The sequence below is a fragment of the Typopeltis vanoorti genome, chromosome 8, assembly GCF_054136105.1.
Source record: "Typopeltis vanoorti isolate ZY-2024b chromosome 8, IOZ_Tvanoo_1.0, whole genome shotgun sequence".
Taxonomy (NCBI): Eukaryota; Metazoa; Arthropoda; class Arachnida; order Uropygi; family Thelyphonidae; genus Typopeltis; species Typopeltis vanoorti.
Genome location: NC_143556.1, coordinates 17,450,767 through 17,476,776, shown reverse-complemented (window position 1 = coordinate 17,476,776; position 26,010 = coordinate 17,450,767). Strand labels below are relative to the sequence as shown.

Here is a 26,010-nt window from a genome sequence, read left to right as displayed (position 1 = left end):
CCATTATGCAGTGCATTATACACAACTGAAAGGGGGGGGGGTGCTTTGCATTATGGGATACATACTAAAGCAAGTGATATGAAGTCATTAGCCTCTATATATACGAGTGGCTGAGATATGAATATATTTCACGTGCAAAACTTTGTTTTGCTTACTTGGGAAAATAATTAAAATCAAGTATAAAATTTCTCGGTATCTTTAATATATATATATATATATATATATATATATATATATATCTATATATATCAGGAATTAAATCTAAGCATGCAAGCAAGATAAAAAATATGAAACAAGCATTCAAATTTCATCTAAGTATAAACATTACTCAATCAAATGTAAAGGTTTCTTATATTATTCTTATGAAGAATTCGATACCATTCCTTGAAAAATGCATTTACAGTTCTAATGATATCTCAGGACTTATCAGATTTAGTAGCTGATTATTAATGTATTCATGATCATTCATCTGCTTATTCAAATGGTTTCCCTACTTTTCTAAATTCACTAATATAGTTAATAATGAAATAATGTTAAGTCCACATGAACAAATACATGATTATTAGAGAGCATAAATTTTATCCCATCCTGCATTCCTTTCTTGTGTTAGATTCAATAGCTTGTTGTAGGACTCCTGGTGGAATAGCCTAATTTAAAATTAGCATACCTTCACATTATGAATCTGCTTAATGCTTATAATAGGATGGTTAATCTTATCTGTATCATCTGCTATGTCTATAAATGTAAATTATTTGTTCTGGTTGTATGGCTTGTTTTGCAGGATGAAAAACCCTGTCGCTCCTGATAAAAGTCCTGATAAAGATTCTTTGTATCCTAGACAGGATTCAAACCCAGGTCTTCTTAACTAAAGGTCCTCATCATAACAACTGAGCTATGAAGGCTTATACTACTTATTCATAAATTTTATATTATACTGATACAAGTAGTGAAAAAGTGAAAAAAAGTCAAACTTACTTTGTAAAACCAATAAAATCTTCATGATTAGTATTCATATATGCTAATTCCACTTCCACTAACATACTTATTTGTAGTTTGGTCTTCTGTTCTTTTTCTCTAATATGAGTGGTGATAATCCTTTCAATTTCATCTCTTAAATGAGGATAACGATTCATCTAAACAATTTACAAAAGAAGCAGCACTGAGTAACTTATCAATTTGAAATTCAATTTAACAGCAACCAGAGTACCGAAAATAATAAAATGCTAATAAAATCTATATGTTGGGAAATGGGAAGGGAAGAAGAAATAAAGAGTACTTGATTATTTAAAATCAAGTACAGTTTCTAACTGCAGTCTCAGATATTTGCATTATGCCAAATAAGTTTTAACAGACATCTAGCATTGAGCAACATTTTAAGTACTTTTAACCTTAAAATTTCAGCCTCATTCTCAGCTCACAATGAAGCATGCAACAAATGCAAGATAGCATCCAATAAATGCAAGAAAACTCAACTCATGTATATATGACCACATCAAGATGTATTTTTTTGAGAAATAGCAGATGAATAATTTGCTAGTAATGAAGTTAACAAAATTATCAACACCCATCAAAGCACTGTCAAGAGATTAGCATTTACAGAAGTAAAACTAGAACTTTTGTCAATCTGTGTAGCATTCAACTGTCAAATGAGAGGAATGTGATGTCATCAGCAAAACTATGGATTAGATTTAGTGAACAGGAAAGAGAATAAGTGAAACAATAGAGCACGGTGATAACCCAACATTAATTGTAAGTTTGAGGATTGAGATCAAGCAATCACTGCATGTAATGCATACCCGGAGGGAGAGAGAGAGAAAACTGACAACAGGAGCCGTCCATAATGCCATTTGTGCCAAATTCAATCAAATAACTTGAGGTAGGAGAGTGTGAAATCCATATTAGCAATTATTTATTAGTGTAGGTTTTCAGATAGAAATGGAAATGACTGTTAATAGATTTCACCACTATTTCAGAAAAAACTGAAGTAAGAGCAACAGGATGAATACAGACCAATTTCCAGGATTGCGGGATAAACACCACTGCAAGAGGAGGATAGAAAAAGTGTTTCATGCCAGAAGTCAACAATGGAGCATGAACTTTCAGAAGAATAGGAGAAATGGTCAAGAAGAGAAAACTTCTCTTTCGCTCTCTTTTTTACTATCTACACTGTCAAAGATTCATCCAATATTTTTTCCTAACAAAAAATCATAAGAAACATTGAACATTATGAGCTTGCCATTCAATCATTAATGAACAAGCTGGAGAGGTAAGAAATCAGTATATTGACTTTTTATTAGGTAATGATGTAACTGAACCATCTAAATGTATGGTTCACAACACAAAAGAAGAAGGTATGTCTGGTCAAAAGTTAAAGTCAAGAGCTTTGTAAGGAACCAGTAAGTACTTGAAATTTCAGCCTCATTCTCAGCTTAAAATGAGGCATGCAACAAATGCAAGATGGCCATCATCATTATCAATTGACTGATATGTACCCCTCAAGGGATGTTTAGGCTACTATAACAGCACTTCGTGATTAAGTATACATGATTAGTCTCTTATCAACAATTTTCCTCCATGTTAGTCTATTACTAGTGTTGTGTCCCTATCTCTTATAATTACTCTTTTAGTCTTTTTACAGGGATACGTGGTATCCCTGTATAACAATGGAATTGCCTCAGGGTCAAGCAAATACCAGAGTATCAGAGTATCTGAGATTCGAAGTGTAAGTTCTTTCTCAGGGAGGTGGAGTATCTTGGCCATGTAGTAAGCAAGGATGGAATAAAACCCACTGAAAATAATGTAACTGCCATCTTAAAGGCCAAGATTCCCACCACCATAAGACAGGTCAGGAGATATCTAGGCATGATAAACTTCTACTGAAAATTCATCCCCGAGTGTTCGAGATTAATGGGGCCCATGGTCAGGCTAACGAAAAAAGGAAAGGAGTTTGAATGGGGAAAGGAGCAACTTCGAATATTTCAAGGAAAGTTGAGCTTTGCTCAGTCTGTCCATAACTCCAGTCAGCAACCTGCAATGCTCTTCAACACAGGATGAGTGAACCAGGAGATCATCCTGGAAACAAATCACTCCCTCTCCTAACATATCAGACAGAATAGAATTCATCAAGCATTGAAAACTCATGGCTGAGTTCCTGGCTCCTTGAGGAAGGTGGCACAGTTGGTACTTTTGCCACCTGGTGGTGAAAGCAAAGTATTTCCTGTCCTCCTCCCTCAGAGGAATTTGGAAGTAGCCAGAGTTTAGATCCAATTTAGAAAAATATTTAGCTCCTTCCAACCCAATCAATAGATCTTCAATCCTGAATATAGGAAATCAATGGGTTTAGTCACTTTGTTTACCTCCCTCAAATCTAGGACAAATCTCGGCCCACCATTCGGTTTTTCTGCTAATATGAAAGGGCTGTTCCATTGGGAACATGACCTTTCTATAATTCCAGCCTTTTCATAATCTGTCATCAATTTCTTGAGTCTATCCATATATATTTGAGAGGCGTCTGGTACTGCCTTATATATACAAGTACATCAGAAGTAACCTGGACAGCATGTTGGATTTTTCTTGTGCAAGAGGGTGAACTAACTTCTTCCGTAAATACTTTGGGATACTGATGGAACACTGATTGAAAGAATTTCTCAATGTAAGTCCTATCCTGCTCTGAGCTAGAGTGCTTAAAGGCGTCTACGGTTAACTTCCTTTTCCACATACCTTATCCTCATAATCACCCTTTTTTTCAATTTTCATGGCCTTGCCCATCTCACTATTAAACTTTGCTAGGCACTCCGGCCTATACCTCTTCCCATACAAGGACAGTGTCTTAGTAGAAAAGTCACACATGAATCGATTTTTTTCTAGAAAATTGAGACCCAGTATTACTTGACTACTAGTGTCTGCCACTTGTGGAAGTACCACCAATTAGTGTGTGGAGTCAAACGGGAAGCAAGGCATGGAGATCTTAACCATAACCTTTAATGTTGAGCAGAGTTCAACTTTGGCAATACCCATGATCTTGATGGGTTCGCACATTTCAGTGAAGCTATCAGGGCTATTGGTTTGGAGTTCCCCAATTAATTGTATCGGAACCACTGATATGTTAGCTCCAGTATCAAAGAGAAAGTTACAGGGGACTCCTTCAACTGAACCCTCTACCAGGGGCAAGGGCCGTTCCTTTATTACTTCTGCTAATGAAACTGATTGCATATAATATTCCCCTCCCATTTTTGATTCATTCCTCGTTGTTATCTTACATTCGGCCTTTGCTAAACTTGCTTCACACACACTGGATGCCAGTAAGCCAGAATTCCCTTCTGGAATAATTGTTTGCTCTGGGCCCACCAAGGTTTTTTTTTTGTTTTCCTGGTTTTCCTTTAATTTGAATCCTTAGAAGAGAGGCCTGAGCCAACTCCATTACTATCTTTTCTCTTTTTATGGCTAGAGCCAAACATCCATCCAATTCCTGAGCCCCTTTCTTAAAGATTACCTCCCTTAAATCATCACAGACCAACCCTAAACTTTTAGAAGGCCAACCATCTCAGATGGGCTTCCTCTTCTTTGGAAGATATTCTCATTGACTTAGTAATGGTCAATATTCTGTCAAGAAATTTAATCACTCCTTCACCATCCTCTTGTATGCAACAGTACAACTCCCTTAAAACCTTGGGACTTCCTTTCATCCGAGAGAACTCAGAGATCAGCAGTTGCTTGAATCTTAGGTACTCTGTGGTTTCTCTTAGCATGGGGGAGGAGGATAGGTAAGCTTCAGCCTTTCCCACCAATTCGCTACGGACCAAGACCAGCAGTTGAAAATCAGTCCATCCCCCCATTTCCTTCAGTTTTTCTACATAATTAAAGAACGCAATCACATCATCAGTTTCCTCCCCCAAGAATTGAGGAAACACTTCTTGGGGTTTAATGCATTGAAAAAACTCATTGTCTTCCATTATTGAACTACTAGGTGGGTTTGACATGTTTGCCTCTAAGTTAACACAAATATTAAATTAACCTTTGCTTTTGTTAAGAATTTCTGGTTGGAATCCGAAACCAGCTTACTGTAATTGGAATAAATTCTAACTTCAGTTATACAAACCACATCCTGTCGACTGTGCCATTTATGTTGTGTCCCTATCTCTAATATAATTACTCTTTTAGTCTTTTATTCAAATTCTCATTCAACTCTCTCTCATGTATCATGTGGTACCCCTGTATAACAATGGAATTGCCCCAGGGTCGAGCCAATACCAGAGTATCAGAGATCAACCTCTCGTAAAACAGTAAGAAATTTATTTTTTCGCTGTGCCACTTAGTGCTTTTAGATTACATAATAATATCAATCAAGAGACGATCTCTAGATAGTATTTTAGCAATACCTTGACCTTTGTACTTACATCCCCCCCTTACAATTTGTGGAAGTCATTCTATAACTTCTAGTACTTAATGCTCAAAAAATTGTTAAATGTTTACACTTCCACTATTATTTATACTAACTAGTGAGTGATCCCTTGTTGAAATATTATATAAATAACTATTTGTATTCTTTTAGTTTGAAATATTTGATATATCTAAAAAGCAGTATTTTAATACCTAGAGACAAGCATGTTATAATGTTTCTTATTGTGTGTTTGCTCTGTTATACAATGATAAGATGAAATATTTTATGTTCCAACTTATCAGGGTATAACACTAGTGAGCACTCCAATATTGTTGAACCTCACATTTCGTTTTCTTCTAAAGGCATTTCTGACTGAATAAATCCACTTAAATCTTGATCTATCTCCAATCCTCTTTACCACCATCTTGGCATCAAACACCTAATTTGATAAGTTTTTCTCCCCCATTCTGTATAAGTGGCCTTACCACCTAGACTAGCTTCACTCAGACATTTGAATGTTAACAATGTCAAGCTCATTTCTAATATCGTCATTTTTTAATATGATTGTACCATTCATGTGATCTGTTTCGGTCTCCTAATTTTTCTCAAAACTCTCATATCTGTCTCTAGTTTTTGATCAAGAACCTTATTTCTAACCTATCTCTAAGATCCATAACTTAAAACTGGTTTAAACAATGTCTTATATACAAGGGTGGCCTGAAAAGTTTTTGGTCTAACAATGAAAAAACAAATTTATCATTTCAAAATTATTTTTCTTCTTCAACATAATCTCCCTTAAGACTAATACATTTATTCCAGCGATGCTCCAGCGCTATTATCCCGTCCCTTAAATGGTTCTCAGTAAGATCTGCAAAATATTGTTCTATAGCTGCAATCACCTCTTGATTCGAAGAAAAACGCTGACCAGCGAGGAAGAGTTTTAGTTTTGGGAAGAGATAGAAGCCACAGGGAACAAAATCTGGGGAATAAGGTGGATGTTGCAACAATTCATAGTACAGATCCCTTAATTTTTTCATTGTCAAAACATCTTTGTAGTCAGGTGCATGATGAAAGATGATTTTTCTTCTTCTGTAAACTGGGTCTTTTCTCACAAATTTTTTTGTCTAGTCTGGCTAAATGATCGGAATAATATTCCCTGATTATTGTTTTACCCTTTTCAAGATAATTAATAAACAAAATGCCTTCAGCATCCCAAAACACCAATGCCATGACCTTTCCTGCTGATGGAACCGACTTTGTCTTTGGTGCTGAACAATCAGCTCCTGTCCGCTGTTTTGACTGCTCTTTGGATTCTGGTGTGTAATGGTGAATCCAAGTGTCATCTATGTAATAAATCGATGCACAAAATCAGTTTTATTCTTATTAAAACATTCCAAGCACTGTTCAGAGATTTTCATGAAAGTGCGTTTTTGATCTGCTGTGAGCAAGCATGGCACCCATCTTGCGCAAATCTTTTTCATTTGCAATTCTTAATGCAAAATATATCCTACACGTTCTTTTGAAATGCCTATAGCCTCAGCAATTTCATGCACTTTGACTCACCGATCATCCAATACCATAGCATGCACTTGATCAATGATTTCTGGTGTTGTTACATCTTTTGGACATCCTTCACGTGGATCATCTTCAAGGCTGATACGAACACGTTGAAACTCGGCAGCCCATTTCTTAATTGTTGAAAACTAAGGAGAAGAGTGCCCATAAACTTTTATGAACTTCGAAGGAATTTCTTTTGGCGTTAAACCTTCTTTTACAAGGAATTTTATAACCGCACAATACCCAATTTTATCCATTTCAAGGGATACAGACAACACTTTTGCTTCAGACAGCTGTATAAAACAAACTATTTGATAGAATGATTGCAATTTCACATGGATGCATATGACAGATGTACCTACTTAGGGAAAAAAAATCTTACTGATAGTGTTGCCATCTATGGTCGAGGCTGAGAACTTTTCAGACAACCTTCGTACTGCTAGTTTGGTGTTTTGGCTAATTTCTCTCATATTCCACATAAATTTATTCAAGTGACTATTAACCATACCAGCTTTGTTTATCCTGTTGTCTATTTCCAAATTTAATTTGCCATCTTCACTAAAAGCTGTGTCTATATAGCTGAAATATTTTACTTGTTCAATAGTCTCACCATTTAGAATGCAGATGAAGTATTTTATTGTTGATTTTCATTCCAAATTTATTGTTCAATTTAGTTAGAGAATCATGGAGAATTGCACTGGATGTGTTTAGCAGTACAACATCGTTTGCATAAAAGCAAAGAGCTCAGTTTGATATCTCCAGTACTAATATCAGTTTTAATGCCACATTCTTTCATAATGTGACTCATATAAATGATGAGTAAGAATGGAGTGATGTGTATTCCTGTCTTACCCCTGATTTTACATCAAACTATCTTTCTGTATTTCTTTCATTCTAACTGCTGACTTACAAGTTACATATACACAATGTACTCTCTGTATAATTTTCATTCATCTCATATAATTGTATTGTTTTAAAAAGCTTTTCTCGGGGCATCTAGTCATATACCTTTTCCAGATCTACAAAACTGAAGTACAGATCCATGTCATATTCTCATGATTTCTCAACTACCTGTTGTAACGTGAAAATCTAATCCTACCAATCTCTATTTAGCCTGAATCCAGCTTGTTCTTCTCCCAGCTTCCCTTCCACAATTTTTCTCAGCCTCTTTTCAAGGATGTTTTTATAAATCATATCTGGAACACTTAGTAGAGAAATTCCTCTATAATTCTGACATTCTGCTTTCTTTTCTTTTTTTTTTCTTTCTTAAATAGATGCACACTATGAGAGCTCTACTCCAGTTATCTGGAATTCAACCTTCAAATCAGGCCCTCTGAATTATGCAGTGTAGCTGCTACAAAACATTTATACCTCCATATTTAATAAGGTAAGAGTTAAATGAATGAGTAATATCATTAAGCATGCACTGCAGAAAAAGAAAATGCTGTGAAAGGTATATAAGGAGAAAGGTGTCCAGCAAACTCATGAACAGTACAAGGGGTTAGGCAAGAAAGATATGGTAAGTTTTTAATCTGATTTTGCCTTCCTTACCATACTGGTAAGGAAGGCAAAATCAGATTATGGGAAGAAACAATCAATGCAGGCCAAAGAAAATCCCAGAGTTCTTATGCTATGTGACACATAAGAAGAAGAATCTTAATGAGTGCTGATGGTCATGAGGTGACAGAAACAAACAAAATAGTTAACTGAGTGACTACTTTCCAAATGTATATCATACAAGTGGAGAATGCTTGTGATGTGTGACAGAGACTGATGTGTCAACAAAGGTGGATGAAGTGAAGGTTCTTAGAATATTGCAGAATCTCAATGTAAATACAGCATTTTGCGGGAATGTGCAAGGGAAATGACAATGCCTCTGAATAGGCTTTTTTTTAATTTTAGTCTCAGCTCTGCTAGAGCTCAAAAGTAGTGGAAAGAAGACAAAAGAATTCGCTTGTATAAGGGAGGTTCTAAGACTGCAGTAGCAAATTATAGACAAATGAGTAACTCAGGAGTGGTGGTCAAAATATTGGAAAATTGGTCAAAAAGAGAATTCAAGAATGGATGGATAAAAATGTGATATGAGGGGCAACATGGTTTTATGAAGGGGGTTGGTCATGCCTTAATAATTTATGAACTTTTTATAATAGAGTAACAGCTGAGTTGGATAAAGGAAATGGCTATATGATGATTCTGCTGGATTTTGCAAAGGAATATGACCAAATACTACATAGAGCTGTTATGCAAATTAGAACAAACAGGGATGGACAAGACAATAGTTACATGGATAAGAGAGTGGCTGCTGGACAGATATCAAAACAGTAGTATATGGAGGAGCAGTATCCAGGCAAAAGATGATTACTAGAGATGTGCCACAAGGTTCAGTGCTGGGGCCATTGCTGTTTAATTTGTACATAAATGATATAGGAAATAACCTGAAAGGAAATATTCAGTTGTTTGCTAATGATGCAAAATTAGGTAGAGTAATAGTGAATCAAGGCAATGTAGAGAGCATATAAGATGATTTAAATAGGCTGCTAAGTATGGGCGAAAGATAATGAATGTCAGTTTAATGTGGATAAAGTTAGGCATTTTGAGATAAATAGGTTACAAATTTGTTGGAAGTTTTTCCACTTGGTCATACTATAAATTAAAGTTACCAAGAAATTATGTACTTGGTTTACAATTTAATTTTAATCCTTTATCCAAGTGTAAGCAAACGCAGTTTGTGCCTGAAGTATTTTCAGGACCAGGGCAACTCATATATAGAAGCTAATGACTTCACATTACTTGCTTTAGTATCCTATAATGCAAAACACTATCCTTACAGACATGTATAATGCTATGCATTATGGAAAAGGTCACAACCCAGACTGATTTTGACCTCTATTGAGGTCTCACCAGTCACAGCCAGATCCAAAGGTGATACTAAGGTTGAAGTAATGCAGAAGTCATTTTCACATACGAGTAGTCAAAATGTGTCAGACCTTATTACTAAAATAGTCTGGATTAGAGATAGTTATTGGAAGTTTTTCCAATTGGTTATACTATAAATTAAAGATACCAAGAAATGATATATAAATTAAAGATACCAATAAATGATATATAAATTAAAGATACCAATAAATGATATATAAATTAAAGATACCAATAAATGATATATAAATTAAAGATACCAATAAATGATATATAAATGATATATGAAGTCTGGTTTAATCCTTTATGCAAGTGTGAGCACTGATGAGACCCCAATAAAGGTCAAAACCGGTCTGGGTAGTGACCCGTTCCATAATGCAGAGCATTATACATGTCTGCAAGGATATGTGCTTTGCATTATGGGATACTAAGGCAAGTGATGTGATGTTATTAGATTCTATATATGAGATGCCCCAGTCCTAAAAACACTTCAGGTGAAACTGTGTTTGCTTACACTTGGATAAAGGATAAAACCAAGTATATAATTTCTTGGTATCTTCAATCTTTTAATTTATAAACAGATTACAAGCTCCATTGAGGGAACTATACTCCAAGAAATAGACAAAGCTAGGAATTTAAGGGTGGTGGTAAAGAGAGGGAGAGAATTGAAGTTTAGAGGACATATTGCTAAGGTTGTTAGGGTAGCTCCTAAGATTATTTTGCTATTGAAGATAACACAAGCAGAGATGAGTTGTTATTCCTCTTTAAAAGGATTTGATAGATCCACATCTGGGTTACTGTGCTGAAGTCTGGTTACCTTTATTTCTTGGGGAGGAGGAAGTGGTGGAGAGGATTCAGAGGCAAGCAACCAAGATGGTGAGTGGTTTGTGGAATATTCCCTATGAGGAGAGATTGAGGATGTGTGTGTACTGCAGAAGTTGGTTGATAGGCAAAAAAGAGGGGATATGATAGAAACATCTAATCAACATCGTGGGTCTCCCACGATGATGCTTTGGACTTCATGGAGGTGCTTATCAATAACAATCATATTTGAGCATTTCTGGTCAAATATTATCTACTCCAGCTGCCTTTCCATATTTCAACTTTTTGATAGCTTTTTCTAAAACTCACCTCCTTTACAAATGGCAGGTGCATCTTCTGGTCTCTTGCAAAGGGCATCAGGCTTACCTTCTATTCATTTGTGCTTCCACCTTTCACCCAGGTGACTGTTGCAATAACATATAAGATAAAGCTTACCTTCTGGTAAGACCACATTAGGTATGTGATGCTTTGCCAAAAAAGACATAAGAAGAATCTTAAATAACCTAGATACCAAAATTGTCCTCTGGCCCTGATGCTCAGCTGGCATCTATCCCAATGGATGGAAATAAGTATATGTTCTACCAATTCCAGAAAGAGGGAGATAAGGCTTCTGTCAAACCACTAACCTATTGCTTTCCAGGTGGCAAAGAAGTTGACTTAGCTTCTTTGCTACCTGGAGACTAACTAGTTAAATGACCAGTAGTATAGATTCTACAACTCTAGATTCACAACAAGTTTCCAAGTCTACATCATCACACCTCTGAACAAATGCCATGGAAAGGCCTATCTCTTGATATTTCCAGAGCATTTGATTTTCTACATTGGACCTTCTCAGCAAATTGTCATACTTTGGTCTATCTTTCACTCTTGATAACTAGACTAAATATTTAGTTCTCTCTATCTCTCTGTACCCTCTTTGTCCTATACATAAATAGCCTTCTCTCACTGACTAATAATCCTATTTATGGCTTGGCTGATGACAGTAAACTGCACTCCTATTCATTCGACAAATCTCACAGTACACAACATAATAATCTTCTACAATCATTGCCTTAACATGTTCACGCTAGGCAACATCCGTACATGAGGACACCACCTGTAAGAACTCGTTTATGGTACATATACTGCTTCCATGTTGGGTGGTTGCATTGTCACAAAATTTATATGGCATATTAGTTGCAACTTTTTAAGTAGAATTTTATTTATAAAATTAGCATTTATGAACTCTTATATGATACTGAAAATCTCAAATGCAATTCAAGCTGATTTCAAGTTATGTATACAGTGTCCAATAAATTTGTAAATATTTCAATAAGTCATAAAAATCAGAAAAACTGGTATATTAGAGTGTGGCTTGCATGAAAGGGAATTACAAGGAGAGGGATTTTTTTGGCAGAGGAAATAATTTAGTTCAAATTTTCACCAACAGAGGGCAACAGCAGTGATGACAGTCAGAATGGTAATGAAAACTTATTTATTCATATGCAGGAAATCCATTACATATCACTATAGTAATTGTTCAATGTGTCCACCATCACAAGAAATTACATGCTGCAAGTGGGCATGCATTTAGAGAAGCATTGAGCATATCCAGGTAGATGCTAGCAACTTTGCAGACACTCGGGACTTAAAATAGTCCCACAACCAAAAATTTACCGGTGTCACGTGTCGGGGGGGGGGGGGGGGGCACGTGGAGTTGTAATTATAGCTGATGAGTCATTCTTGACCAAATGTGCTGATGAGAAACTGCTTCATGGGAGATGAGATATGATGTGCGAAGATTTGAACGTGACTGTGTGAAGAACATTTATGTTCTTCACACAGTCACGTTCAAATCTTCCAGCCCCTTGTTGCATATGGCTCTTCAAAGAAAAAGGGACCGACAATGATAGATACATCAATGTTGCACCAAACAGTGCAACACGGTGAGTGCAATGGCTCCCATGTGAAGGCATGTGGATTGTCCTGCAATCAAATTTGAAGTTATGCATATTAACCATCCCATACAATGAAAAATGCACATTGTCTGTCCAGAAGATGTTGTAAAGCTTGTATATCTTCTGCAACTTTTGTCAAAGCCCACGTTGCAAATTCCTCCCATTAGTAGTATCATTTGGTAACAGCTGGTGAAAAGATTGCAGCTTGTATGGATACAAGTTTAACACACCATGAAGGATGTGGAATACAGATGTTTTCACTATGCCCATGATCTTTGCAGCTTCACATGCATTGCTTACACTGTTCACTGAATGCGCTGCTAGGGTGTTCATTTGCGATACAACACTGGTATGGGATTTGGATAACACTGGTCTGCTGGTGCAAGGGCAATCTGACAAACTTCCAGTTTATTTGAAACATTGTATTAGAGATTGTAGTCCAGCAGACGTGACAGGACCTCTATGGTTCTTTTCTGTGTTCGAAATCAGCAGCAGAAGCTTTCGTAAAGCTTCTGCTGCCGATTCCCACTTATGTAAAACAACTTCACTAACAGTGCAGTATTCACCAATGTCAGCATCACAGCAAACCTTTCTTTTCACAAAAGCAATTCTGTTAGCACCAATGACTGGGAATTCTCACACGTTCATCACAAGCTGCCGGCGATACACCATGTGTTTTATAGGACTCTCGTTTCCATGCATCTTACAAATGAGGCATTTGGTACAGTGGCATCTATTGGTGAAAATTTGAACTAGCTTCTTTTTCCCTGCCAAACAAAAACCTCCCCCTTGCAATTCACTTTCATGCAAACTGCACTCTAATATACCAATTTTTCCAATTTTTATGAATTACTGAAATATTTACAAATTTATGAGACAACCTGTATGCATATGTATATACATCTTGATTTGCTTTAGAAAATTTGCTTTACATAAATCATTTGCTTTCTGAACCCAATGACTGCATTATAATAGCTCTTACACATATCGTCTGCAACTGAAAATATGAAAGTACATGTTAGGACAAATGTGTTCTGTTTGTTGCTACAATAAGTTTGTTTTGTTTGCAAGTATGCAGCATAGTGAATGCCTGTTTTTCATTATGAAGCATCATTCCAAATGTCTCTAATTATACTAACTGTTGCTAAATATAATACACAGACTGATATAAAAGAACTACTTGTTTTTCTTGCTTCTGCAGTATAGTGTCTGTGATGGGTAATTCTATATATTACAAGAAGTGGACTGCATCCACTGATCTCCAACAAAATATTAGAATATACAAGATACGAATATATTATTGATAAGAGAAGGGCGACTAACAACAAAGGCAAAAAAGTTATGTAATTGACATAGGATTTGCAAAAGGTTGGATAATTCTGATGATGACTGGAATTATTTGTGTCTATATCATCATCATCATCAAATTCCTGATATGTATTATCAAGGGGTGTACAGGATATGATAGTACTACATGAAAAATTACATCATTACTAACTTCCATCTACAATTTTCCTCCAAATCAGTTTGTTATTTCTATAAGATCTTATATTTTTATCTTCTAAGGCACTTTTTACTGTATCAATCCACCTATAATCTTGGTCTTCCTCTGGGTCTTTTTCCTGCCAACCTGGCAGAGAACACTCGTTTTGCTAATCTTTTCTCTCCCATTCTGTTTAAGTGACCATAACACCTGAGATCAGCTCTGGTAACGAGTTCCAGGATGCAGACAATGTCAAGTTCTTTCCTAATATCTTCATCCTTATTATGATATTGCCACTGATGCCATTTGTCAACCCCTCTAATCTTTCTCAGGACTCTCGTATCTGGGGTCTCTATCAACTGCATTGTGTCATTGTGTCTTTGGTCAAGTGTTTTATTTATAAACGAGCTCCCAGATCCATAACTTAAAATTGGTTTAAACACTGTTTTGTATACAGCTAATTTAGTGTTTTGACTAATTTTTCTCTTCTTCTTCTCTCTTCCATCATCTATGTGGATGATGATAAGGCCGAATGAACTCTTTCCCCTTCTGTCTGTCCTGAGAGAGTCCAAACAATTCTGTCCAGTTTGAGGTCGCTTGTTGTGATTTCGTTTTCAGGTCCTCTTTTATTTTGTCTATCCATTTAATTCTGGGCCATTTTTTGGATCTTTTATCTTCCATCATTGTATTCAGGGCTTTAGATGGTAATCTTTCTGTTCCCATTCTGGTCACATGGCCAAACCATCGCAGTCTTCTTTCTTGGATTTTGTCTATTATTGTTATTACTTGTTTTAGTTGTTTCCTTATGTCTTTGTTTCTTAGCCGATCCAGCAGAGATACTCCAAGTAATCTTTTTAACCCATTTCATTAACTAATAAGTTTTTCTCTTCAGCCTTTTTGAGATTCCAGCATTCACTTCCATATAGGAGTATTGGGAGGACCATTGTTTCATAGATTCTTAATTTCTCTCTTATTCTATATAAATTTATTCAGTTGACTTCCTACCATACCAGCTTTGTTTGTTGATTCTGTTGTCTATTTCCATATTTAATTTACCATCTTTACTAAAAATCATGCCTAAGTAGCTGAAACATTTTACTTGTTCTATAGGTTCTCCATTCACAATGCAGTTGATATTTTCAATAATTCTGCCTATTTTTACGGTCGTTGTCTTGTTATTGCTGACCTTCATACCAAATCTAGTACAACAGTTATTCAATTTAGTCAAGGAAACTTGTAGACTTGCACTGGATTTATTTAAAAGTATAACATCATATGCATAAAGTAAACAGCTGACATTAATCTCCAATTCTGATATCAGGATTAATACCACTTTCTTTCATAATGTGATCCATACAGATAATAAATAACAGAGAGGATAATGTACATCCTTGTCTGCCACCAGATTTAACATAAAACCATCTTCCTGTACTTCCTTCTATTCTAAATGCTGACTTAAAACTCAAATAAAGACTAAGTATTAATAAATTTAGTTTAATCCTGTATTCAAGTATAAGCAAACAAACTTTGCACCTGAAAATATCTTCAGGACTGAGGTAAGGTGGTACATCCCTTGGAAACTTGTAGCAAAGGTGGACCAAGCTCTCATCACTCCTTGTCTCAGTATCTCCCATAATGCAAAGCACATCTCCTTGTGGACATGTATACTGCTATGCATTAACCAGTCTGGGTACGACCTTTATTGAGGTCTCATCAGTGGGAGGCAGACCCAGAGAAAGATGTTGGAAGTTTATTTTGCACTTGATTAGAATATAATAAATTTAGTTTAATCCTTTATCCAAGTGTAAGCAAACAAAGTTTGCACCTGAAAATATCTTCAGGACTGAGGTAAGTTTGTTTGCTTAAACTTGGATAAAGGATTAAACTAAATTTATTATAGTCTAACCAAGTGCAAAATAAACTTCCAACATCTTTCTCTAAATCCAGAGTAATTTAATAATAAGGTGGTACACCAGTTGGCAACTCGTATAGGTAAATATGACCGCTCCATTGCTTCTGGCTTAGTATCACCACTCTGGGTCTGCCTCCCACTGACGAGACCTCAATAAAGATCGAAACCGGGATGGGTAGTGACCTTTCCCTTAATGCATAGTAGTATACATGTCCACAAGGAGATGTGATTTGCATTATGGGAGATACTGAGACAAGGAGGGATGAGAGCTTGGTCCACCTTTGCTACAAGTTGCCAAGGGATGTACCACCTTACCTCAGTCCTGAAGATATTTTCAGGCACAAACTTTGTTTGCTTACACTTGGATAAAGGATTAAACTTAATTTATTATAGTCTAACCAAGTGAAAAATAAATTTCCAAAGACTAAATTATTGCTTGATATAGTGCTCCATTTGACACCACAGAGCTGTAGTGTTTTGAATAGCTTTTCTGTTGGCACCTTGTCATATTCCTTTTCCAGATCTACAAAATTTAAATATAGATCTTTGTTATATTCCCATGATTTCTCAACTATTTGTTGTAATGTGAAAATCTGATCCTGACAACTATTTGACTTGAATCCAGCTTGTTCTTCACCAAGCTACCCTTCCACAATCCTTCTCAACCGTTTCTCAAGTATACTTGCATAAATCTTACCAGGAACACTCAGTAGGGAAATATCTCTGTAATTCTCACATTCAGTTTTAATTCCCTTTTTATATATGGGTACTATGAGAGCCCTACTCCAATCATCTGGAATTCGTACCTCTGTCCGGGCCTTCTGAACTATGCAGTGCAGCCACCTGGAAGACTTTTACAATATATACCACTTACACCTGCATGCTTGAGCATTTCTGGTTGAATATCATCTACTCCAGCTAATTTTCCACATTTCAGGCTTTTTATGGCTTTTTCTACTCCAATTGTGTATATATTACTATGCAAAAAGTGTATACTAATCATTAGTGAATAAGAAATTTCTCAGAAACCAAGCAAAAAAAAAAAACATAGAAATACACATAACAAATTTTACAAAATTTCAAATAAGGATGTGAAATTGGAAGTCATCACCATTTAGCCTTGAGCAGGATAAAATTGAATTTCATATTGAAAAGAATAACATGTAAGAAAGTTTTAAATCAAATAAAAGTTGAGAAGCTCTCAGATGTGAACTGTGGACTAAAATATACAAACATTATTCAAGAAAAAATGAAAGAGTTTGAGAGCAGGAACCAAACCTTGGAGATTCAGTGGCAAGCTTTCAAGAAAACATTGATTGATTAAGCCAGAGAGGCATGTGGTGAGGTTGTCTGCAAGGATAGAAAAATCAGAACTCAATGGTAGACATAGAAAGTTAAAGAGGCAGTGAAGGAAAAGAAGAAAGCATATCAAAAGTTCCAGGCAAATAAGACAGCTTGTGCTCTTAGGAATACAGAGACAAATGTAAGAAAGCTAAACACTGTGTAAAACTAGCTAAACAAAAGTAATGGGAAGAATTTGTCAAGAACATAGAAAATAAATATCAGGAAGGCGGCAAAATATTCTGGAGGCTGTTGAAAAAGCTCAGAATGAGGAAAGAGTGTTGTAAAAGAAATTAGACATGATAAAGGTGACATGAAAACTGGAGAAAAAGGATATCCTCGATGTATGGGGCAATTACTAAATGAAACATTTAGCAAAAATTGCTAAATGAAACAAGCACTGACAGCACAGTGGTAAAAATCACTCAGCAGGCATGCAATCAAAATGGATATGTATTCCTGATGTGGAAAGGCAGCAGAGTAGATGATATTCGACCAGAAATGCTCAAGTATGGAGATATAAAAGTCTTTCATTGGCTGCACTGCATAGTTCGGAAGGCAAATTGGTAACCTGGTAACCACAATGTTACCATACTGGTAACATTTCAGCTACTTAGGCACAATTTTTAGCGAAGATGGTAAATTAAATATGGAAATAGACAACAGAATCAACAAATCTGATATGGTAGGAAGTCAACTGAATAAATTTATATGGAATAAGAGAGAAATCAGTCAAAACACTAAATTAGCTATATACAAGACAGTGTTCAAACCAATTTTAACATATGGATCTGGGAGTTGGGTTAGAAATAAAATTAGATATGAGAAAAAGAAAGAAAAAAAGAAGAAGAGAAAGATAGGAGCATGAACATTGATGGCATCAATGGTAATATCATATTAAAAATGAGGATATTAAGAAAGAACTTGACATGTTAGCATCCAGCAATGTGTTAGCAGAGCTAATCTCAGGTGGTATGGTCACTTAAACAGAATGGGAGAGGAAAGATTAGCAAAACAAACGTTCTGCGCCAGGTTTGCAGGAAAAAGATCCAGCGGAAGACCAAGATATAGGTGGATTAATACAGTAAAAATTGCCTTAGAAGACAGAGATATCATCATCATGCATATCAAGGATTTAGGCCTAGCGTGGCCTGTTCTGTAATTTTGTAGAGGTCATCGTTGAATCTTTTAAGAGGACCTCCTGGTTTTCTGATAATGTTGGGGATTTGGAGGAAAACTGTTGATAGGAAGCTAGTAATGATGTAAGTTCTTCATATAATACTATTATAATATCTATATACCCCTTAAGGATACATGTCAGGAATTTGATGATGATGAAAAATTGCACGAGATGATCTGCAGCTCCATCAACCCACTTGTATTCCTGCCACATCTAGATGAATCATCTATGGTCAATTACAGAGCAATCAAATGTAAACAGCCACCATTTATTAGCCACGTTTATATTTCACAAACAAATCACCTTCCTTCTCAAGTTTTTATGTCCATCATAAATACCTCTGTACGTAATTTTGGAAAGTACTGAGTCCTCGTTGCTGTGCTGAGAAATTAATATTCCCTCAACTTCAGGGTTGACCATGAGTATTGCAGCTTTATTTCTTTCTGATCCTTTGGAAAATATTTTATAATTAATTGGAAAGCTGCATATTTTGTTGTTGATGTTGTAAGGTTCTTGTATTAATGCTAGTCTTATATTTTTTCTATTTATGAGTACTGTTAAGTTATTTACACCCTTGATAGAGCATTGAAAATTTATTTGAAGGCATGCCAGGGAAGTAGCACTGTTTCTGCTAGCTTTACTATTGTTTTCCATAATCTATGTTTTGAATTTTGAGCTGTCTATACTAGTTGTATGTCAGGCAGTCTTTGCTTAGTGCCATGTGTTTGCCATTGTTTTTGGTTTTGGCAATTTATGCAGTTCAACTGACTTATTTTGTGGGCACTCGCTGAACTTATGTTCTTTAGAGCAAAATGGACAGCTGGTTTTTCCCCTGCAGTCTCATGTGTGAAGGTGGAATTTATTGCGGTGAAAGCACCTCAGAACGTTTATGTAGAAGGCAAATTCTCCACATTTTGACACCTGTTTTCAGCAATTTGATCCTCACTGTTAGATCGACTTCAATAATTAAGTTTCTCTTGTTCGTTTTTTATTTGTCATGATGAATTTCTGTGTCAGCTTTGTATCAGTACTGAAGAGTTCTTCATTCTGGATGTGGATTGAGTTAATTGCATTGTTCGTATCAATTTCACTGGGAATATCATATATAATTAGCCTTGGAAGATGTTTATTACAGGATTTGCTACTAACATGTCTTTGCATTCCTTACTGATTTTGTCATGTAGCAAGTCTATGTCTGTCTTTTCTCTGGATTCAATTAAGACTCCTCCGTTATTAATACTTTTCATTTTGTGATTCCAATTTTAATTTTTGTTTAAGTCTATTTTTTTCTTTGATGATATTTTTGGTTTCTTCACTGTTTAGTTGAGCTATCGGTTTCATTATTAATTTATAGCATGAATTGTTTTCAGATTTTTTTTTGTTTTTAGCATTGTTTTTAATGACTTGCAAATATGGCTGAGTAGGCTGAGCTAAGTTAACCTGTTCTTGGTTGTTTGTAGTAGTCTGTAGTTCTACTGATACTTTTGTTTCATTTTATTGAATACCTTCATTAATTCGCTCACTGCAGTTAGTATGTCCTTTTTTAAATCATTTCTTAAATACAACTTACTTTGGCAATTATGCAGCAAATCCAGGGCTTTTTCGAACTTTAATTCATCCCGTGCCGTCATTTTAATGCTAAGTACAAAGTTTAAGAAAATGTACTTACAGTTTTCCTGCTTGTTCTAGAAGTTCCACTGAATTAGACTTCAGAGGGTTGTTTCTTGTGACCTTTGTACCTCCAAGTGGAAGCAACTGGGGGGGGGGGGGGGGGATTAGCCCTTGCTGTAGCAGCTAATCCTATTATGAGCGAGGCATTGTCTTTGAGGGCAGCTAAACAATAGATACTGTCTGCCCAGCAGTATTCAGTCCATAAAGATAGAATAAAATTCACTCATACATGCTTAGAACTGTGAAACTATAGAGTAAATTACTCACTGTTAAATAGAGCCACTGTACAAGCTATCAGTCGATACTAGATATATCTAGTTTGTTTTTCTGTTCGATATCGCACAAAATCAAGGTAAAAGCAGGAGCGATTTCAGGCACATCCATTCATGTCCAAGCCTACTTGGAACTTTTCATAACTGTAGCACCAAGACTCACCCGTGACCACTACTTTTAAAAGTTCTGGTCATTAAGAATTTGCTCCCTCAAATTGTGGCAAACATTCATATGATTTTTTTTTTTATTCTCTGTGAGCAAACGAGGCACAAATTAGCAGACGTTTCATTTCAAGTCTTCTGTTAAAATTTGCTGACAAGAACTCCATGACAAATTCATCTCTTAAGAAACTTGCTCAATGATCTTTTAATGATCTTCACTGATTTCCTTGTAAACCTTTTCAATGTTTTCATTATTTCTGCTTGTCAAAGATCGGTCAGATCGTAGTTGGTCTTCAACTGACATGTCCCATTTTTGAAATGGGAAAACCACTTATAGACCTGCATTTTACCTAAAGTGTCATCCTTAAAGGCTTTCCGAAGCATAACAATAGTTTCAACTGCAGTTTTACTCAAAAGAAAACAAAATTTCCTGCACACATTCTCTGTTCCTTGTGGTCAGCCATCACAAAATCACCAAATTTACTCATAAGCACTAATAAAAAAGCAGCCAGAACAACGAACCAGCTCACACAGGATGACGGCATTTTTTGGAGCAGAAAACTGCACACTCACAATGCCTAGTGGCATCATCATCCATAACTAGAAAATGAGTGTGTGCTAAGTTCAGATTGCAGTTATTTTTGTGTACACCCCTCATAATCAATGTTCAGACAATTTTTAACTTATGGATCTGAGAGCTGGGTTTGAGATATAGCAACTGACAATAATGAAATAAAGCAACTGACGAAAATTACAAAATGGAACAGAAGACATCAATGACAGTCATGAAAAATGTGGATATTAGAAAGGAACTTGATTATGCTAGCAATCAAGAATGTATAATCAGAGCTAATTTAAGGTGCTATAGTCACAAATGAGGAATGGAAGAGAAGAAATTATCAAAACAAATGACTGATGCCAAGATAACAAGAAAAGAGCCAATTAACCAAGAAAAGATCAAGGATTAATACATTTAAAAGTGTCTTAAAAGGCTGAAGTCTAAGATATGACAATATTGGAGTCCTAACAATAACAGGTTAATTTGAACAGAAGCTGGTAATAATGCAAACCCGATCATGTAGAGCTATCACAGTATTATATATACCTCTTGAGGGTACATATGGAATTTGATGGCAATGATAAGCAGCACTCCAGAAATACAATTTAAATCTATAAGCCACAAAAAAATTTTATTCACCCAAGGTACCGGTCTACTATATATAAATTATATGACCCCCCCCCCCCAAAAAAAGGGCTCATCGAGAGAGAGTACTGTACTTGACAACTCCATTTCTACCACTTAATCCAATAACTACACAGAGCACCACAGCCATGTCTACACACAATGCCAACCTACTGCCCACCTCCCAGTAATTTTTTGTCTGTAAATTGTGCTCTCCTGGCCAATTTGTCTGTAGGTGGGATGAAAAACCTTGCTACCCCCATATGAGAAATTGGCCAACTCACCTTCAAATGAAAAGACCTGTATAAAGATTCCTCTTGTCACGACAACAATTGAACTCAGATCTTTTCTAATCCAAAGGCACAATGTACTATCATTCTTCCAACTGCACTACAGAGGCAATTACAACTCAGTATGTGTTTTCTGTGTTCTTTCGTTTATTGTTCATAATGAGGGGTGAATGTTTATATATATATTAATACATAGATACATATTTTCTAAAAACCATTTAATGGAAAAGACAAATAATGAAATTCACAAAAACAAGAAAGTAGGTGGTACTCGATGTGGAGCCAGACTCACTTTTCATAATGCACTGAGACGCATGATCCAGCTTTGGACTTGTCTTTATAATTTTTGTTATATAAAATTTTCAAGCATTTATTATTATTATTATTACTATTATGTGACACCTCTAAGGACTCATCGTGAGAGGCATTCTACTCTACTATTCACAACTTACCATTCCCTTTACTTAATCCTGCAACTATTTGCCACCAACCACTGTTGTGTGGTCCTTGCCTCATGTGCAGAGACTGAGTCCTGTTGGAAGGTCCACTGACATTCCAACATCCGGCGGGGGGGTATACCACAGGTTCCAGCATGGTGTCTTGATACACTTTGGCATTTTCAACCTTTTCTCACAGAAATGCAATTTGGACATCCCTTGATACGTCATCCCCCATCAAACCATCACTGATGCGAGGTGATGACCTCTAAATCCTGGGTGCTATGGCACATACTGTGCGACCATCTAGGGCATATACCCAATCGTTTTGGCAGTTAAATGATGCTTCAAAATCTTCTCATCTGTGAAGAGGATATCTCTGTCTGTTGTTCGTGTACTGCCAGAGAAGTGCCTTTGATTTTATCATTCCTGCTGCATAAGTTGCCATATTAGGAAGTGTCCAGTAGAATGATAATAGGCTCTCAAATCCAGGTCATCAGGATGTATTGTACATGTGACATCATTCTCTGCAAAAAATTAATCTCTCACAATATCACTTTCTGCATTTCCACAGGATTACAGCAGAAGCATGCCTTCAAAGCTGTCACATCCTAAAGCAGAGTGGTTAACCTGTTCTTTGGTGGTCAGATATATCTTCTGTATCATTATAATGGTTAATAGTCAGATACACAAACATCCTACTGATCCCAAATGTTTTTAGCATGTTGAAAATAACAGGTGGCTGCATTCCAACCTTATGAAGTGATATCACCACTACACAGTTCTCATAATCTCTGCACTGCATTTTGACCTATAGAGTTAGGCAACTCTCTCCCTACTGATAAACATGCAAATGTTGGCTGCACACAGTGCCACTAACAGGACTGGGCTTGCACAATTCTGTGGGCAGTACAAGGATGTTTGGAAATTGTAACAGTATTTATGGCAAGACTGTGTATTTTAGAATGCATTTAGAGTGACGGTGAAAATTCACTCGTCACTTGTCTTTGATAACCCACTTGTGGCAAGTGAATTTCTGGAGTCCTGATGATAAGAGTTGTTTCAGTGATATATTCAGTGCAGTCGTTTGAATGAGAAAACAATAATCCAGCTAAGGAAATGAAGCATAAGCTACTGGTCTAGTTGGCCAAGTGGTTAACGTACCAGCTCTGCAACAGCTGTGTGTTTAAATCTCACCCTCTGTAGCAACCATTTTATGCTCTTATCTCTCTCACTGTGCAAAAAAAGATACTTCTTATCCTTTTACTATTGTGGCAGCCCAAATGGCCGAGTGGTTAATGAATATCTACTCTCCAACCAACAGGCTGTGGGTTTCAATCCCACTATAAACATGGATGTCTGTAATTGTCTTTAGGTGGAAGATGAATTTCATGAGACCACCACCCTGTTTATTAGAGGTTTGAAGTGGCTTTAGAAAGTTCAATGTTTGGTCACTAGAGTGTAATTTCTGGACCATGAAAAAAATAAAAAAGAAATAAAATTAAAAATAAGGAATAATCCAAAGTGCATAAAAAAATCAAGTGAAATATGAAAAAAAAAGTATCCCTCATTGGCATTATAAAACTTAGCAATACAGATGTTGCTTCATAGAAAAATAAATTAGCACTAGGTTACGATCTGAATTGCCTAGAACATAGATGGCGAACCTATGGCATGAGTGTCAGAGGTGGCACATCCGAGAATTTTGCTGCCACGTCAACGATTTACTGGTGATATCCTTTTATATGCTTATAAATTATTCAACTTTTTTTTTAAATTGTTACAATACGTACAAGTTAAATTTTGTTTTATACCAGAGAGCAGCTATGAAGACGTGCATATGATTGGTGCAGTATTAACAAAAGATCGCACGACCCAAAGACAAAGGCAACTGACAATTGTTGAGTTGAAATGCTAAATCTCTTCAACCAAATTCCATAACATCTGAAACTGTCATAACAACATTCACTATATATTTCTTAGTTTTAACAGATTCACGATGGGGTGTTGTTTATCATTTCGACAAAACTTCTCATTAAGGCAGGCTCAACTCACACAACATTTCAACCCTTGGTTGATTTTTATTGCTGCTTGTTTGCATTTGAGCTGGCAGGGGAACTTACACAAGCATTATATGGCATGTTTCAATTCGTAGTAGAATTTTATTCGAAGTTAGCCTTTGTGATCTGTCATAATGACATCGAGAATTTCAAATGCAATCAAACAAACACTTATTTCATATAATTGAAAAATTGGACAATAGTTTTTAGTTAGATACTGTGTCTCCTGTGTGCAACACATGATTTTGCTTGAGTCTATAGAGCATCGTTTCTGTGAGAGGGGACATGTGATTCATTAGTTAGCCCATTTTTATTCCAGCTGTCTGTAATTGCACTTTTGTTGAGAAATATATTACACAGACTGCAAAAGGCTCTGTACCTTATTCAGGGATACAATAAAACTACTTGTTTTCTTGCATCTGCAGGATAATGGCTGTTGGGGAGGGCGTGTTGTTAACCGCAGGGGAGCGAGTCACTATCGCCTCGACGTGAACGTGTTTAAACATTTTTCGTATGCAAGGTACAATATGCCAAACTTTTTAATGATTTTTTTTTCATAAAGTAAAATCAGGGGTGCGAGTTATATTCGAAGAAATATGGTAAGTGTTTCGCCGACAAGATGACATCCTTCTGCTGCTTCCCCTGCTCAGCTAACTTTAATGGTGAGTTACAATGCATAAATATTTTTCTCACTACCATTTTTTTCCCAAACTAACATCATTAAAATCAATTTAACAATACAATAATCAATTTCACTGAATAATATTATAAATTTATATATAAATAAATATTATAAATAAAATAAAATATTTATAAAATTATAAATAATCTTTTATAAAATTATAAATAATTATTTATAAAATATTATAAATAAATGTATATATTATAAATTAATAAAATAAATAAATAAACTTAGATTAATTTTCTATTAATTTTTTCCTATTAAAAACTGCCAGGCAACTCGATTGGTAAATTTTTGGCATGCGCTGGCATGTCAGCAACTCGATTTTTAAATTTTTGGCATGCGCACATAAAAAAGGTTTGCCACCACTAGTCTAGAAGACAAATAATATGCACAATATCCTTAGAATGCTAGTAGCGAGGAAGAGGTAAAACCGATAGTAGTTAGGATAGTAGTTATCATCTGGTACTCTGATAAGCATGCAAAAAATCTGTGAGAGATCAGCAAGGAGTATGGTTTGCAGGAGATCACTGAATAACCAAGACTGGTGGTGGTGAAAAGACAAATATATATGAGAGAGAAATCAGTCAAAATACCAAGCTAGATATAATACTGCATTCAAACCAATGTGACCAAGGTGGCGAGGCTTTGGATTGACAAGAAGGAAAAATGTGATGCAATAGAAAGATACAAGTTACTAAAAGGATTTTACAGGATTAATGCAG

General features: G+C 35.9%; 1 protein-coding gene across 6 annotated transcripts in view; it reads right to left on the bottom strand.

The window, feature by feature from the left end:
• LOC150103765 (dynamin-like) overlaps positions 1-26,010 on the bottom strand; it is a 519,391-nt gene that overhangs the window by 251,598 nt on the left and 241,783 nt on the right. For all 6 annotated transcript variants that reach the window (XM_090397139.1, XM_090397140.1, XM_090397145.1 and 3 more), the window contains exon 11: positions 976-1,133. In XM_090397139.1, coding sequence (XP_090253265.1) covers positions 976-1,133 — 158 coding nt within the window. The remainder of the gene's footprint in view (positions 1-975; positions 1,134-26,010) is intronic.